The sequence below is a fragment of the Panicum virgatum genome, chromosome 2K (genome assembly GCF_016808335.1).
Source record: "Panicum virgatum strain AP13 chromosome 2K, P.virgatum_v5, whole genome shotgun sequence".
NCBI lineage: Eukaryota > Viridiplantae > Streptophyta > Magnoliopsida > Poales > Poaceae > Panicum > Panicum virgatum.
The window spans coordinates 57,032,654-57,050,417 of NC_053137.1; the positions used below are offsets into that span (position 1 = coordinate 57,032,654).

At 39.8% G+C, this 17,764-nt stretch overlaps 2 protein-coding genes across 3 annotated transcripts; one reads left to right on the top strand and one right to left on the bottom strand.

The window, feature by feature from the left end:
- Positions 1-1,506: 1,506 nt before the first annotated feature.
- On the bottom strand, positions 1,507-9,419 carry LOC120688565 (NAD-dependent malic enzyme 62 kDa isoform, mitochondrial-like). 2 transcript variants are annotated; one of them, XM_039970934.1, is made up of 20 exons: positions 9,122-9,419; positions 8,891-8,987; positions 8,203-8,321; positions 7,780-7,947; positions 7,445-7,573; positions 6,955-7,015; positions 6,592-6,695; positions 6,410-6,493; positions 5,618-5,724; positions 5,301-5,412; positions 4,864-4,977; positions 4,196-4,261; positions 2,843-2,915; positions 2,679-2,765; positions 2,508-2,562; positions 2,352-2,423; positions 2,197-2,259; positions 2,011-2,125; positions 1,848-1,926; positions 1,507-1,707 (listed from the first exon to the last, which is right to left on the bottom strand). In XM_039970934.1, exons 1-19 carry the CDS (start codon positions 9,287-9,289, stop codon positions 1,852-1,854), a joined length of 1,869 nt encoding a protein of 622 aa, XP_039826868.1. In that variant the 5' UTR covers positions 9,290-9,419; the 3' UTR covers positions 1,507-1,707; positions 1,848-1,851. The 2 variants fall into 2 exon arrangements, with proteins under 2 accessions (XP_039826868.1, XP_039826859.1); XM_039970925.1 differs by having other exon boundaries at positions 1,520-1,926.
- A 2,156-nt stretch (positions 9,420-11,575) lies between these two features.
- LOC120688586 (ras-related protein RABH1b) lies at positions 11,576-15,694 on the top strand. Its single transcript, XM_039970953.1, has 6 exons — positions 11,576-11,954; positions 12,891-12,961; positions 13,049-13,137; positions 13,351-13,462; positions 14,863-14,953; positions 15,115-15,694. Exons 1-6 carry the CDS (start codon positions 11,838-11,840, stop codon positions 15,259-15,261), a joined length of 627 nt encoding a protein of 208 aa, XP_039826887.1. The 5' UTR covers positions 11,576-11,837; the 3' UTR covers positions 15,262-15,694.
- The last annotated feature ends 2,070 nt before the right edge of the window (positions 15,695-17,764 follow it).

Here is a 17,764-nt window from a genome sequence, read left to right on the forward strand (position 1 = left end):
GTTTGCATGCGAACGGCAGTTTTGGTGCTGTAGGATGTGGAACGTGCAACCAATTTGCACGCACGTTCTGAAAATCTGTCCAATTCCTGTGCTCTGCTTGTAAAATTTCATGTGTCCCTTACATACCCAAAACCAAAAGGAGTGCTGCCCTGTTTTGGAAGAGAGCTACTTCATCCCAAATTATTAGTCATTTTAGTTTTTCTAGATTTATAACTTTTACTATGCACATATATTATATCTAGGTGCATAACAAAGTTTATGAATCTAAAAAAAACTAAAACGACTAATAATTTGGGATGAATCAGGAATGGGGTATTTGGAAAAGCGCCAATAGGGAATGACAGCTACTGCCGGTAAGGGCTTGCTTTGAATTTGGCAGGGATGAATACACTTTTTTTTATCGACGAACTGCAAATTCCTACGCCCCATTTTTAGGACGCCAGGGGGTCCAGAATAAAAAAAAGTAATTTTTTTTCGAAATTGTCGTCAGAAAAAAAGTTTTTTGTTGGTGTTATAAACTAAAATAAGAGCATATCACCGTTGTGTGTGACGATTCTGAGCATCACATCAAGTAAAAATCTCTTAGCAACATAAATAAGCAAATTTAATGAGCTAGGAGCCAAACTAACGAGCATTACCCAACCACGTAAGAAGTTGACTACCACAAAAATTGCAGTCAGAGTCAGGCATGCTGTAGCTCAAGATTGGCAGCTGCATCAACGGGGAAAAAAACAAGGGACGGAGGACGAGAGAACTGAAGGAACTAGACAGCAAATCGTCCTGGCTATACATCCCTTTCGAAAAGGCTAAGTGCTTTCCTGCCAACATGTTGAAAGGAATAGGCGCAAACCGTCCCTGCAGAGTCAATTGGGAAGTAATATCCAATGCAACTTTGAATGATATTGCCCTGCCCCCAAAGAAAACAAAGAGGAATGAGGAAAACAATTAAGATCAAAGCTTAAACCAACTGATTGAAAATCTTATCACTTCAACAGCTGCCCCAACCCTACAAATCTACAGGACAACCCATGTTCGAGTGAAAACCATGGATGGACCAGATCTAAATTTTGACATGTGCACATCAATGGTCCGATGAATTGATGATATGATCAACTAAGTTAGGCGAGATGAAACCAGGTTCGCCATAGAACCACAAACTATCTTCACCAACATGGCATCATAGCTGACATGGATAGCACTAAGAAGAACTGCCACACTGGAGCCAAATGGCAATGTGTACAGAGTGACAGAGACAAGTCACAAGTAACAGTAACAGCACGGTTTGCCTTACCCTTTATAGTGCAGATCTGGTATAGTTCCTATCTTGAGAGGGAAAGTAGCGTGTTCCAAGGAATTACCTGTTCCATGAACTCGACGGCTACAGGCCTGCACTGGCAGGCAGGATGTATCAATTTACCATCAGGTTCACACGGATCGCCACTGTGGACAGTAGACAAGTCATAGCAGCAAATTGCAAGTACTAATGAGACAAGAATACAGTTGGCATAGCAAGAAACAATAAAGAAAACCTGTCGTATTGTTACTTGATCTGTGTTCAAACATACACAGCATATCAACAGTCCAGAAAAAAATGAATTGGAGTTCCAGCGATGGTACAACTGACATTTAAGATAGAAAAATGTCCAGCTCAATGGAACGCGTCAGGAAATGGAGCCTATAATGAAGGCCTGAAGGTATGCCTTTGACCTACCACATGGCAGATGCACGAAAACAGTCAAGGTTGCTTGCTTATAACTAGCATACCTACACTTCTGAAGTAACATACAGAGTGCAGGCTAAAGTAAATTGTACATGATCATTGAAAATATGTGAAATAGCAAACAGACCCCTCTAGTCTTTCTTGTATATTATTGTTGGATAGACAGGGCTCCACATGTTTGTCTTGACATATTCAATAGTTTCTTCCTGTATCACAATGAGTTCAAGGTCAACAAAGTAATATGTAGTAACCAAAATTTACTTCGCTTGGGAAGTGGAGAGATTAACCACCTCACTGAGTCGCGCAAGCTCACGTGCATCCATCTCACGGTATCCCTCAGCTAGATCCTCTGCTACTGCTTCCCTCACAACTGCCGCCGCCACCTCCTTAGTGATGTCACGTATTCTGCATGTAGAACATATTAGAAGGCACAATATACAACACAAACAGGAAAATCAGAATTAAAACTATAAAACCTGGAGATGGGAGGATAAATTATCCCTTGGAGAACCTCCTCTTCTTTCATGTACGAAGCCAAACTACAGTAAAATATACACAGCAATGAAACAGTTATAGATGCGAATAAGTAACCCGATTATGTTACAAGGTGCTAAGAGATCAAGGGAGTCACCGTTCTGCTGCAGCCTGCAGCATTCCATCAGAGATAACCCGAGCACCAGACAGAAGGGTTCCTAGCCCTATTCTGCACAGCAGCGAATGCAAAATGAAATCATATTTTTCACAAGAATAAATTCAATTCCATAGCATACAATGCTAATGATCTAACCCAGGAAAGAGGTACATATTATTCCCTTGATTGGAGTGACCAATCTTCCCATCACCTGTAAGAATCATCAATGGCCAAGTTCAATATAATAAAAAAAAATGAGATCCTACTACTGAAAATGAAAATTGTGTATAAATACGAGTAACAGAGACTATGAATGGGAAGAGCTACCAAGATCCACGTCATGGAATGGGCTTCCACTAGCAAAGATGGCCTTTTCACCCAGAATTGAAAAGGCTTCTCCAGGTGTACACTCAGCTAAAAATGGAATGGAGTACAGAATTAGACAAAAGCAAGTGACAAATAATAAAAGAACAAAATTACACAGCACAAACCGTTCTTAGTTGGGTTTGACATTGCAAAAATTGCTGGTCTCGAAGAGGATGAATCTTTTAGTGCTTCTAGAACCTGAAGGTACAGGTACCCCATGATGAGCATTCGCTTCAATATTGTGGCTTTTCGAAATAAAAAAATGGTGCGTACGACATCTATGATGCAAGGCCTACAGCTTGGGGCAAGCATAGGATTTGCAGAAGGCCTTTAGCAAGAAATACAATTTGCACTGGTGCTATAACACATTTGTATTGTTTGACAGAGTAAGGTGAATCCTAGCACCTTAGTATTACATGGATGAATAGCTTATATCTCTAACTTTAGAACTGCACATTTCAGGGTTTTTTCTCGAACGCGCAGGAGAACTGCGCATCATTATATTAAGAAGAAAGGGGGGGGGTTATCCACCCCCCTCCCCACCCAAAGGAGAACTGCGCATCATTACATGGATGAAAAGGGGCTGTAACCCCCCTAAAACAACTACACTGACTTGTCTTACGAAGAGAGAAACTAGACCAGACCAAAATCTAACTGTCTCTAGGCGTCAGGGCGAGGAGAAAGGAAATTCCTGTAGCCCCGGCCAAGGACCACTGCTGCAAGTAATTGGCAAATGTTGGTGACACAATCGATTCAAACTTTAAGCTAAACTTTGAATGCGTGCTTGCAAGTAATAGCAAAGGGAGGGTAGTATATTTTTTGAAAGATACAATTTCTCTTCAAAATCCAAAGACATCAGTTTTCCATTGATCTTACTTGAATATCATGTGGTAACGATTTAGATCAAGCCAAAGATATTACATGATATTAAATTAACAACTTTTTTTAGAGTTCAACCTTTGTCGATATGACCATTTACATGAGTTAAGGGACCTAAAAGTGCAACTTTGTAGTTTAATGACTTAAGTGACATACATGTGCAACTTGAGGAACAAACAGTGCACTTTAACCTAGTTTAAAGGTAGCAACCCCAGTCTGTACAGACAATGATTCAATCAATTCCCTTTAAATATTTAATACACATGGATTTGCTTGCTTGTTTTCTAAGTTGCAACTATTTATAAGAGTAATTTGAAGACTTGTTTGTTTGAAAGTATTCTTCTTTATCAATATGAATAGATGGAAAAGGATAATTTCTGTAGATTTGGGTTATGTTTGTAATCATGTACTTTTAAGTTCATTTTTGAGCCAGTGGCTCTTAATTCGAGATCCCTCTGCCATTACCTTACAAAAAAGAAGTAGCAAGGAAAACAGCAGAAGGTTAAAAAAAAGGTAACCGGGCAGTAACCATGAATCAGTACTGTACAATCAGAGTAAATGCTTTGACTAAACAGAAATTAACATGCAACTGCTCTTACCTCCTTCGAGAACAGACCACCAACTGCAGATAATCCAAGTATGACATCAGGCTTCACCTTTTTAACCTGCACAACAGACAATGTACCCATACAAAATATTCCACATCAGTCTAATGTTATTCTTTTATGAGCTGAAGTCCACTTCATTAAGCCAAATTTGAATTTTTAAACAAATACATACATAAACTGAGAGATGTATCAGGCAAGAAAATCCATAAATAACTGAGAACCCCAACTGGGCTGTTATCTGAGCCATCTAACACCACATGAAATGTTCTCCCAAAAAAAAAAAACGCCACATGAAATGGCATTAGCTCTAGACCACAGAAAAACAGTGTTAAAAGTCATGAGGTGATGTCATTTTGTATGTAGTTCTGCATCGCAATAGTGAGCAACGAATGCTCCTTAGAATTTGTTGGAAGGGGTATTAAGTTTATTCTCCAAACTTCTCAAACCTAAATTCATATTTCAGACTCCTTGAAAAGAGCGGTACTCAGTAAAGAAAAGCTTTGCAAATAAGTAAAATAAATGTTGTAGTAATGAATCAGGTCCATATTAGAAACTTCTTTTGGGAATACATATCCCTTCACAAAATGTGGCAATTCATCCTTTAAAAATTAGTAATCTGCCATGCTTATAAAAGCACACTGTACAAGATTAGACAGTACCACTTCGACTAAGCTTGCCCCCTCACTTAGGCCCTGGTGACCAAGCTCGCCCTTTCTCCTAGCAAAAGGTCGTGCATCTGGGTCGATGTCTGCACGGTCTTCTGTTATTAGACCCTGCATAATAGAAAAGCAACTCAGGTTACGAGTTCATAAAGTACAGACAACTAGTCTGTGCAGAACTTAGCAAAAACAACAGGCCACATTTTGAATGATTGGATATAGCTAATCAATTATTACATGAGCAAAGAGGCACTATCACTGACATTATAGATACAACAGTATTGATATAGTTAATTTTCTTAGAGCATATGAGTACTCATCCATTCTTTCCAGTTAGATTATCATTCCAATTACAAAGATAGGAGTGGATAGGATAAAATAATAGGCAACCCTGCAAATTTATTAATTGTTAAAGGGTTCTTGGTTATCCATCTTACATGGGCATCAACTATCCAGAATTGGCTCCTCGCACTCTCAAAAGCAACATCATTGTTTCCCAACATTCTTGCCATAGTTCTGCTTGCAGCATTCACCACTCCAATACCAGCACTGTAAAAGGTGAAATGTTGTAGAGGTAACACTTCTTTCACAAGAATAGCAAAGTGTTAACTTTACTCGTTTTTTAAGATTCTTTGTGAACTGAATATGTTAACTAATAAGTTATCAGAACAATAACTACAGATGTTGCCATGAATCACTTAGCATGTATACTCTAATTTTATACTAAGTGAAAAAGATTGAGAGTGTTTCGGACCTGCCAGCACCAGCAACAACAATCCTTTGCTTTGGGAAATCTATCATTGGCCTTCCTTGTGCCCGTACAGCTCCTAAAAGGCCAGCTATTGCAACACCAGCAGTTCCCTTTGTACACAAAGAACAGTCATTTCAAGAGCACTTCATTGACTCTTCTTGATAAAGATGGAATATACTAACTGGAATGAAAAGTTTATGAATCCAGCAATAACAATGCAAAAGTCCAAAACTCAAGCTGTGTTTGACTTGTAAAGGCTTGAACATAAAGATATGCCAATGAATATTGTAACTAAAGCTAGAACATGCACTTGCTACAATGCAAGGCACATGATCCCTGTGAAGATACAGTATTGTTCAATCCTTTGATAATAAATAGATTGTGCAATAGCATCCTCAAGCTAGGTCCTGTTTGGTTTCCAGCAACATAATGCCACAAACATGACAGAAAAGTTGGCACGCCACATGTTCTATGGCGAACGAGTTCTACAGTTGTGGAAACATTTGGCTGGAAAATATGTGTATAATGTGTAGTGAGCCGGAGTAGTAAACATGAAGCAAACACTAGCCACACTTGATCAAAATTTGCTAACTTTAATGTGGTATAAAGCACGCATCAAGTACTGCTTACATATTCAGAGGTATTCATGAATTGAAATGACAAAATAAAATGCATGTTTTACAGATGCCGTCTGTTAGCCAACAAATCACAAAGGAAGTACAGAGTACATATCTCATCAAGACGAAGACACCTAATGAACATCTTAGGAACAAATTTCCACAAACTAGGACTGACCTGAACATCATCATTAAACATGCGATAAGTCTTTCTGTAACGCTGCAACAGCCTAAAGGCCCATTTACTTTGGAAGTCCTCAAACTACAAAAAGACAACATAATTATTTGTGATAATGTTCCAGATTGAGCCTTACGTAATGAAAAGGTCAACCAAACGAACCATAGAATGGCAAATAGTACCTGTACAATAACATTTGGCCAGCGAGTAAAAACAGCTTCCATGAATTCATCAATAACTGAGACATATTCATCTCCCTCGAGACGGTGCTCTTGTAGCCCGAGATCTGAATGACAAGGAAATAAGTTAGAATAATATGACAGATTTTCTTAATACAGTGTATCTAGTCTGAATAAGTGTCATTATATGCATTAATAAACATGGCAAGCAATGCATTTGTTACATAATCTTTTCCATTATATTTTGAGAGTGACCATATTGTTTCATATGACGAATATGCGAAAACAAGGCTAAGAATTTGACAGGCAAATAAATACTGTAAGTATCATAAATCTAACAACAAAAATATTCAGCCAAGATCTTACAAAGAGGATCCTTAAGGAGCTTCTCATTGTTTGTTCCGACATCGATCATAACAGGAAGAACCTAGAAAAAAGTAAGAAAACAATCAGAGATACGGAAGAGAATTATCTAGTTGTCCACATGAAAAACCAACAATAAGCAAGTAAAAGAATAGCAGTAGATCACTTGAAAGTTTCATTTTAGACAAAGCTAGTGAAATCCACGAGTTATTGTTGTTTCATTAAGTAACACAGTTCCAATATAGTTCTTTAACTAATATCTTGCATGGGGTTTCTTTGAGATTTTTTTTAAAAATTATCAAATTGACTCCCTCCAAAGAACAACACCAAATCAACAAAAGAACAATCCCAATCCTTGAAGCATGATATCATGTGAATATTTTGTTATTTGCTTGCCAAAAATTTGGTCAATTTACTGTAGAATCGAAAATGGAAGATGGGAAAGGGGGAAGAGTCTGAAATTATAGAGTCCTAAAGAACCTTTTCAACATACCCTTTGAGGATTTATTCCAGCAGCAGCAACATATAAATCCAATTTTCCAATAGCAATGCCAATACCTTGCACCCCCAGATCACCGAGGCCCAAAATCCTGCTTCCATCAGTCACCACTATCATGTCAACCTGCAACAGATTGACAGATTAACCAATTTTGATTTAATTGGAGTGAGAAAATTTCTTCATATATTTTTTGTCCTTTTAGTTCTCCAAAAGGCAAAGGACTGAAAAGTAGAATATCTTAACCCAACTGTACTACAGAAAGCAATGGAATAGTTCAACTACAAAAGACCAATTAGTAAAGTGGACACTGTACAAGCACTGATGCATACCTGATCCGCTGGCCAGTTGTACACCATAGACATCATCTCCCCACGATCTTCTGAACTAAAATACATTCCCCTAGGCCGTCGAAACAAACCACTGTAATTTTGGCAAACAAGTCCAACAGTTGGTGTGTAGACAATTGGCGCATACTCCTCAATGTTATTTATTAGGACCTAACAAACAAAAAAAAAGAGAAAATATAAGGCAACCATTTTGAAATGGTAGAATTCAACTTGTAGGATTCAAGTCAACTATTCCAATCAGCAATGTTTGATACTGCAGTAGCAATAAAGTTAATCAGAAGGTGCATAACCACCACACGTTGTGGATGTTAATCAAATATATTGTACCTTAGGAGAATATACATGATCAACAAAAATAAGGTTGTGCCTATGTGAATGTGCAAGCACAACTGTGAAGGTACACACCTTGTAGTACATTGTTTCATTTCTGTCATGTAATCTGTTTAGGATGCGCCATTTTGCTAATGGATATGTATCAGATGGCCCATCTCTCGCATATGTCTGCAGCCGTATCAGATCAAGCACTGTAACCAAAGTATAAATTAGAATTTATTTATATTTATTTAAAAGTAAATTTGCAGAACACAGTTACAGTCTATTTCTTAATAGTGTTTTCCTAAAATGGCTTACAGAGTTACTGTATACCAGCTAACGTACCACCAGCCTCTGATGCATCTCCTCTAGCTCTAGCTGTGACTTAAGAATGTGCAATTCTGTGCACTCCTTTCAAGTCATAAATATGGCATACTTCATTGCAACTTTTTGGGAAGCTTTTCTGTTTGTTCGTAGCTTCTGGAGAAAATTGAGCATATAAAAGGCCTCTCAGCCTTTCTATATACAATTATAGGACACTAACACCCCCCGCATCCTAACCAATTGAAGCATCAGCTGAACATACTCAATCTCCAAACCTCGACCTAGACCCAGGAGACTGATCCAAAACCAAGCCACCTCCAAACGCCACAATCGTCGAAACACCATTCCACAATACAGAGGCGGACCCAATTATATCCCGCGGGGGTTCATGCAGCAAGTGGCGAACTCAAAAGCTCTAGAAGCAATCAAACGGCTGATCGGAACGGGGGAGACGTACTGAATCTGTCGATCTGCTGCTGCGAGGAGACGACGTTGGGCGGGAGCAGGCCGCGGACGCCGAGGCGGTCCCTCTCCGTCATCGAGAACGCGGTACCCTGCAGCAGCCAGCCAGCCAGCAGCATCAGAAGTCCAGAATCCCCCGAAAAAGCGCGACCGAGTCAAGTCAGGGAGCGCCGCCGCCGCCGCCGCCAGTAGCACCCGGACGGAGCGGAGCGGAGACGATGCGTACCCGGTTGAACCAGGGGTCGTGGAGGATGTCGGGCCCGCGCTTGTGGAGGACGACGGGGCGGTGGCACTCCGCCGTCACGTACTCCCGCGGGTGCTGGGAGAGGAGGAGGAGGCGGCGCAGGCGGTCGGGGGCGAAGGATCGCCGGAGATTCCGCGAGATGGACGCCATCCCCGCGCCGGCGGCTTCTTCCCGGGGAGGCTCAGGCCGGTGGTGTCAGTGATCCTGGGTACCAGCGGACAGGAGGAGTGGAGCTGTAGCAGTCGGCGATGCTTTTGCCCGAATTATCTCCGGCGCGTGTGTGGGCGACGCGGGGCCGGGGATTTTGCCGTTCGCGGCTGCCCGGTTGGGTTCGTTGACGCGGGCAATGCTGAAACGCAAATGCTTTTTTTTTTTCGAGAAGAAGCAACATCAGGTCGATGGTACAAGTGGATTTTCTGGTAATTGGGTGAGAGAAAATAACTGTATTTTGTATAAATAAAGTTCTAACACAATTTATATGAAACTTATAGTCTACTAATGAGTTTGTTAGACTAATTTCAGTGGAGTATTTCATATTGATATTTCCAATAATCAACCAGAAATGTATAGTGTTTGAAACTACCTCTACAATGCATAAGGTCGGTCTCGCATAGTTTATATAGATAATTTCATTGTGTGGTTTGATAGGCTCCAAATAGCATATAGAAATGTAATGATGTTTGAAACTACCTCTACAATGCATAAGGCCAGTCTCAGTGCATGGTTTCATCTAGATAAAACTGGTTTCTTTTATTTCTTCTTAAATTTTATGTCATATCATCAAGAATCTTATATGACATCCTAATTAATCAAAATAAAACCATATGACACTTCCTATTGGAAATAGCCTTAGGATATTATAGATTATGATTTATGAGTTTGAATAGTATTACCTAATAATACTTTCTAGTGTCTAAATAAAAAGGCACAGATCATCTCATTGATTGATCAATCAAACTACTGTCATTTTACTCTTCTGCTTCAAATTTAAAGGTCAAATAGATTGTAGATAAGCTAATATTGTGTGTTTCATTAGACCAGTTGAGTTGCGATTAATCTTAGTTTGGAGAGACCAATACTCTTCGCAAAGTCTTGAGTCAAACCTACCAACCAACACTAACTACTCAAGCACCCGCATAAAAGCAATGGAGATAGAAAACGAAAGAAGCACACATGATAGGGAGAAACCTAGCATCAAAATCAAAAAGGTACATGGGCATAGTCATGAAGAAAGCAAAAGAAAAAATATATTATATTTGTCTAAGAATAGCGATGAACGTTCTACAAATAAAATAAAGCTCCTAAAATATATTGATATAGTTAATCGACTCACCAGCTATAGTTAGGGGGAAAAAAAGAGGATATAAGTTGACCATGAGATAAGAGTAGTCGCTAAAACCCACTTTTTCTTGAAAAAAGTGTAGACAAGTGAAAGGTACACACAATTTGATCCTTCACTTCTACTGTATTATAATATTTTATACAAAATCGTAATAATAAAAGATCTACTGATATGGAGAAATAATATCACATTTTAATTATAAAAATTATACTATATGAGATTAATTGTTTGTCACGAAATGAGATTTAAATTTGGAAATGTATGTGCACCTTAGAAAAATGGGGTGAGTAGCATCTCCAAGTTCTGATTTTCTACAGCATCTTATCATTACACTATTTGTTTTATCATTTTTATTAGGTATCAGGAGGTGTTAGAGATATACTAATAAGATGTTTACGAATATCATGATAGGGCAGAAAAAATATTAGTTAGAACTCTATTATATGGAACGATAGGATAATTAGAGATAAAATTGATCTTAGGGCAATGGTAAAAGGTCTTTAAAATTTGAACAAGATAATCTAAGTGTCGAGCTCTAATCTTATATAATTTTGAGTCAAATTGGACTGTGAAGTGACCATTACGACCATGATCCGTTACCACCTCTTTAGCTCCTTCACAATGCTTCATAATTATTCTATGGCGTCCATTTATATATGCCACAAATGGTTTACGGTTGGTTTAACTATTTAATCTACTTTATCATAATCTTATGGTTCAGATCATCTGATTGTTTCTATTCAAACTTGATTTCTTTTAAGTAGCCCAAAATCGAACTGTCTGGCGTTGCACTGCCTGTGTGACCACTTCCCAGCCCATGCCGAGATACATGAGATTCATATTAGGTCAGTTTTAGTGGAAGTGTTATTAACATAGTTACTAAACTATGAACTAAATAATTAAGTTGGAGAAATGTTATGGTGACGATACTTCTCTCACATATCATGACACTTCCTATTCTCTTTTTCTATAAATAATTATGTTATATCAGCAAAATTAATGCTCACTTTCCATAGAAGTATTCAGCATTGTGTCTGTACAACATAATGTTTTTTTATTATTTAAGATTAAGAAAAACAAAACAAAAGGCTTTCGTGCCATTTGCCCTCCGGTCCGGCCGCCTTCTCCGCGAAGTGCTAATAAACGGCGGGCACCAATCTCGGAGGCAAACGACCAGACGCGCAAGGGAGGGGGAGCGCAACACTCGCGAGGGAGAGAGAGACAAGGGGGCGGACACCCACACGCCGACCGCGCGAGCGAGCGAGAGAGATCCCCCTCTCCCCCGCCGGATCCGATCTGACCTGACCTCGCCGCCGCCGCCTGCCGTGGGAGGGAGAAGAGGAGGAGGAGGCGGAGATGGCTCCTGTGTCGGCGCTCGCCAAGTACAAGCTCGTATTCCTTGGGGACCAGTCCGTCGGCAAGACCAGCATCATCACCCGCTTCATGTACGACAAATTCGACAACACCTACCAGGTACGACGCCACTCGTGGGGCCCTCCTTCCCTACGCCTCGATCGATCCCTCGCGTGCTGTTCGTCGTGTGATCTCGCCGCATCGGGGCTTGGTTAGTTGGTTGGTTCCAAGCGGCCGGGCCAGATCCAGCGCCGGCGTGTCGGTTGGTCGATGTGATCCGGATGAGGGTGATCTATTCCGCGCCGGATTGGATCGGGTGGTTAGGTAGTTAAGCGTAGAAAACCTTTTTTTTTTTGTCTGTGATGATGCTGATCAACGGAACAATGGAATGTTCATGATCCCTGATCGAGGAGGATGAATTGGCATGTCTGTACCTCTGCTACCTTTCCACTTAGATGTGTGGTGGAATATGCAGCGCTTTAAAAGGCTTTGGCTCCTAGATGCCTAGCGGCTAGCGCATTAGTTTAGAATGCTGATAATTTGTGCTCACCTTAAAAGTGCTAGAAACTGATCCAATGTTGTATGTTGATGCTATGATTGATCACTGGCTCTCGAAATTGTTATGTGATAGAGATTTTCTGGGATGCCTGAGTCTAAATCTCCGAGTGTATTGGCAGTTGGGACAGAGATTGTGGTGTGTATAGAATGCCACTAAATACCTGTCCTACATGTAAGGAAGGCAAAGTGTTTTTTCTGTCCAAGGATGCTAGTTTGACAAGGGACTTCTGTCATCTCCATAGGCCTGGCACTTTGCAGGAAGCTCTGGCATGCATTATAATTGTTTTCGGTCATTATGACTTTAAAGGCTTTAAAATAGTACTGAGTCTCAACTGATGTCGATTGCTTCTTTGTATACAGGTTGCTGGATCTGTTACATTTTTTAGCATTCTGCAGACTAGTATTGTTTTATTGCATTTATTTCTCTGATGATTGGCTTGTTAGAGTAATTTTTGTTTTGCTTATCAAGTGTTGCTCAAATTTCTGTCTTGGACACAGGCTACAATTGGTATTGATTTCCTGTCCAAGACAATGTATCTTGAAGATAGAACCGTGAGACTCCAACTCTGGTATGGATTGCTGCATCTGTTTGTCTTTATATGTCCCCCTTGAGATCTACTGACTCCTGACATTATGCATTTATTCTTTGATTGCAGGGATACTGCTGGACAGGAAAGATTCAGGAGTTTAATTCCAAGCTATATCAGAGACTCTTCAGTTGCTGTCATTGTATTCGATGTTGCAAGTAACCTCCCTCCCTCCTTCCCTCCCCTCTCTCTCTCTCTCTCTCTCTCTCTCTCTCTCTCTCTCTGATCATGAATCCACAAAGGTGCTGCACATAGTTATTTTCTTGGAAAATTTGGTTATCTGATTGACTAGGAACTTTATCTTGGCTATTTTTTCGATTGTACACAAAGTTTACTGTATTGTTCATTGCTTTATTTGTTCAATGTTGTAGGCAGGCAGTCTTTCTTAAATACATCAAAATGGATAGAGGAAGTTCGCACTGAGAGGGGCAGTGATGTTATCATTGTTCTTGTTGGCAACAAAACTGACCTTGTTGACAAGAGGTGAGTGCTGCTTACATTATTAACTCTTTTCTATTGGTATCACCAATTGTCCTATCTATCTGTTGTTTGATTTGAAACTTTTAGATTTTATGTGATATCAGACAGTGTTCTCTAGATGTCTTTTGTGTTATCTACTATGGAACTGAAATTGGCAGTTTGATTATCGTATTTATTAGCACCATTGTTGGATACCCTGAACCCAGTGAATCGAGCAAAATCAAATAACACCATTTTGTACTACTTCGAATTTTTTAGTTGGATGGTATCCTAGAGTGTGATTTAGAAGTATTATCTGCTCTGACCTCTGAGTGTGTCAAGTCGGACCTGGGCCCTCAGCCTAATCCCACAGATCTTGGGGGTAGCACCTGGGAAAAAGCTGGAATCAATCTTTCAAAATTCCTTCTTTTCTATATTTTTCTCCTGTTTCTCTTCTACAGATTACGGTGTTATCTGATATGGTTGGAATTACTTATTACTCCCTCTGATCCCCAAATTATAAATCCTTTAGGACATTGACAGAGTCCTCAATGTTGCACTTTGACAAACAATATCTATAGATTGATAATTCATGATGAATCTCACATTATCAACTATTTAATGTTTAATAGTCAAAGGCAAAAAAGTTGACTTAAGGTCAAATGGACATAATATTTGGGATTGAAAGGAGTAGTAAATCTAGATTTGGAAGGATGATATGTAAGTCCTAAAGTGCAAAAGGTACCTTGAACGAGTAGTTTCAGATCAATATCTAGTGCTACGTTAGGCAAGCAAATAAGAGAAAAAATATGCAATAAGTAAAGGCAATATTTTCTTCCTGTTACTTCTATGCTATGAAGCCGAAAAGAGAGCTACCAGGCAGCTTATGTTCTGTGGTGCCACAATGGTGGGTTGCAGATCCCTACTAGAAAACCTATTATTTTTTCTTATGCTAGAAGCCGAAAAGGGAGCTATCAGGCAGCTCACTAATTCTTGTGTCTGGGTTGCAGATCCCTTCTAGTCTACTTCACATTTGTACTAAATGTCTAAAACTTAGAGATTTGGATCCCAAAACCTTCTTTCCAAACAGGCCCTAGTTATAATGTCTGGTGCAAGTTTTTGGAATGAGGTGCATATTATTAGAACCTTGCATTTCATCGGATCAGTTTTCTGTACTGTTTCCTTTCCTGTGATATGTTACTATGGACATTATGTTTGAATCTTTGCTTTTTCTTTGATCCTAGATTACGCACATACATTGCATACACTATATTTTATTTCTCAATATTTATGTGCATGTTTCTTTTTTTCATTTGAACTGGAATATGGCATATATTGATATCCAACCAATGGTCTTAATATAGCTTGAAGAACTATGGTCCTCTTATATTCTTGCTGAAATTCTGTTGTATCTCATGGAACAGGCAAGTCTCAATAGAGGAAGGGGAAGGCAAGGCAAAAGACCTTGGTGTGATGTTTATCGAAACCAGTGCTAAAGCTGGCTTTAACATTAAGGTATCTTCATAAATATGCCTCATTTAGTATTGCAAGTTGGGTTCATATCTATAATATGCCTCTAGAGCTGCCAATTTTTTCCCTCTGAAGTTCAAAGTAGTGTGCTTTTGCTTTAGTAAGTACTTCTTGTTTTGCATTGACCACCACAAACTTGTGAACAGGCTTTGTTCCGTAAGATTGCGGCTGCGCTTCCTGGGATGGAGACCCTCTCATCAGCGAAGCAGGAAGACATGGTTGATGTGAACTTGAGGTCCGGCAATGCAAACTCATCCCAGTCTCAGGCTCAGGCTGGGGGATGCAGTTGTTAGTTGCAGTCCCTGACACTTGCTGCTTATGATCTCGAGACCCTGAGTGTTGGAACGTGTTATCTCTGCTGTTTCTCTCAGGAAGGAGAGTTGATTGTCTCTCATCAGTGAATCTCACCATAGTCTTTACCCGGTGAATGGACCATTTGCGTTGGAATGATACCTTTTATGAGTTTTCTAGTGTTTTTTTTTTCTCAGTGGCCTAAGCTAGCAACAGTGTATATTTCGGTTGGCACTGCGAACTCTTACCATTCGAGTTGGGTATTAGAGCTAGTGATTGGTTCTTGTTGAACTTATATATTTTTCATCTGTCTTGTTGCAGTTAGCTTGAGTCATGTTTCCTATGTGTACCAAACATGTATTGGAATTTTTGTAAGCTATAATAAGTCCTGCACGGCGATAACCAAGTGATATCCCAGATATTTCATCGTTGAAATGCTTTGCTTCTGAAAAGTCTGTTGGAGTTGGGACGGTGGAATCTGCAAGATCCAAGTTAGAGTGTTTTGTTAAAAATAGTCAAATGCATATGTAGTACAGGCGTACAACACTGACAATTGACAATGGACATCCAACCCAAAAGTCAGCTTTGAGCTACACATAGGAAATAGAACTACCCTTGGGTGGGTCCAATAAAAAATAAAGTACTATAATAGAGGGGTACAAGTTTTTTTTTTGTCTATCAGGGTCACATTGCACCATGATCCTGTCACGTTTTACAGACACATATTTATTTGTAATATATTTGTAAAAAAATAATTCTATAATATTTTTTCCGCAAATTATTAATTGAGATGTTGACACCTTAAGTAGACTTGGTCGTATTGTTTATTTCAATTTACCTTAATATTTCTATCACAGCTCATTTTTTTAAAGGTCACATAAACCAATAGTTACAATTACACTTGGCAGGTAAAAAGCGTAAAGACATATCAAGATAAACGAACAAAACTCATTTCTCGTATAAATTACTCTATTTTATACCAAACTTTATATTGTTAGGATTATGATCCTATGCAAGCCTGCGAGGTCTCCTAAAACCTTGCTCATACCCACATTCACATGGGTCTATCCTAATTCGCATATAAAGAAAATTGGCGGCTTAGTGACATGAGCTTTGAGCATTTGAGCACAGACATGGCCGATGTTTGTGCCCAGTTTTCCCTTTAGATTTGATCAAAGAAAAATATAAGCACCCTGACATAACCTACACTATATAGGGCTTACGATCTAATCTCTCCTAATCCCTTAATCGCAAAGGAACATAGATTTCTGAAATTTATTTTTAGTTTTGAAAACACCACAATAATATTGCTGGTACCCCTCTGGTGCATTTCAGCTCTGATACCAGCTGTGACAGACCCGCCGAGTTAAAACGCTTAATTAAGCGTAACCGCCATCCTCTGGCGCATTAGCTTAATTAAGTGTAACTTGACAGGCTGTTTCCAACCCACAGGCCGATCGAAACACACCAGAGGTCTCGCACGAAGGCGAGCGCAGAAGGTACCAGCACGATAAAATCTTACAAAAATAGTAAATAATACCAAGGCTTTTACAAAACCGCTTTAAATTTAGACTTTACAAAAGAAAAGATAGCAGCGGAGAAGAATCTAACTTAGAGAGCATTTTTACACGAAAATAAATAAAACGAACTAAATAAGCCGAGGACTACCGAGACGGGAGGACGAGGCGCCACATCGAGCCCACCGATGTGAGACCTAGTTAGCTTCTATGCCTGAAACAGGGTAAACAACAAACCCTGAGTATACTAATACTCAGCAAGACTTACCCGACCAGTGGGTATAATTTAGCCCACATAACTAGACATGCAAGGCTTTTGGCTGCTGGTTATTTTTGCAGAAAAAGACTCTAGAAGTGAGTCCTTATTTTCCCTCTTTTAGCTCCAAATTCTATATTCATAAATCATTAACTATTATTTGCACCTGCTAAGCAATCATAACAACATGGAGTAATAATTCCTGGTAGACCTTACTACTCATCACTTAAAATCCATATAGTATCACTACGATGTGGTGCTGTGATCAAGGTGCTCATATCCGAGATGCGACGTACGGCGGATCGATCCGATTTAACCTTGCAAGGTGGACCTAACCAACACGGCGCGTATAGGCCCCGTCGGACCCCACGCACCAACCATTCCCCTCCCCACCTCGAACTACAGGACCGCCCCACCATCATATGGTCAGCCGAGCTCAACGTGAGACCACCAAAACTAAACATGCATCCTCATTTCTCCGCGACTACTCGACTACCCCAGGAGGTGAGTTGAAGTCCTGTACTTTCGAAGCAAAGCAGTACTAGGCTTACCGGTTTCGACTACCTCCTACTCCCGGCATGCGGTTAGTACAATTCAAACTCGATCACAGGGCCAGGCAACGAACGGTCCTTAACCGACACAGGCGGGGCTAACCTCTCCCCGCCCGGTCTCCAACTTCCTTTCCTTCTTTATCTAATTTAACATTCCGTAATTTTTGATTGACTAAATACC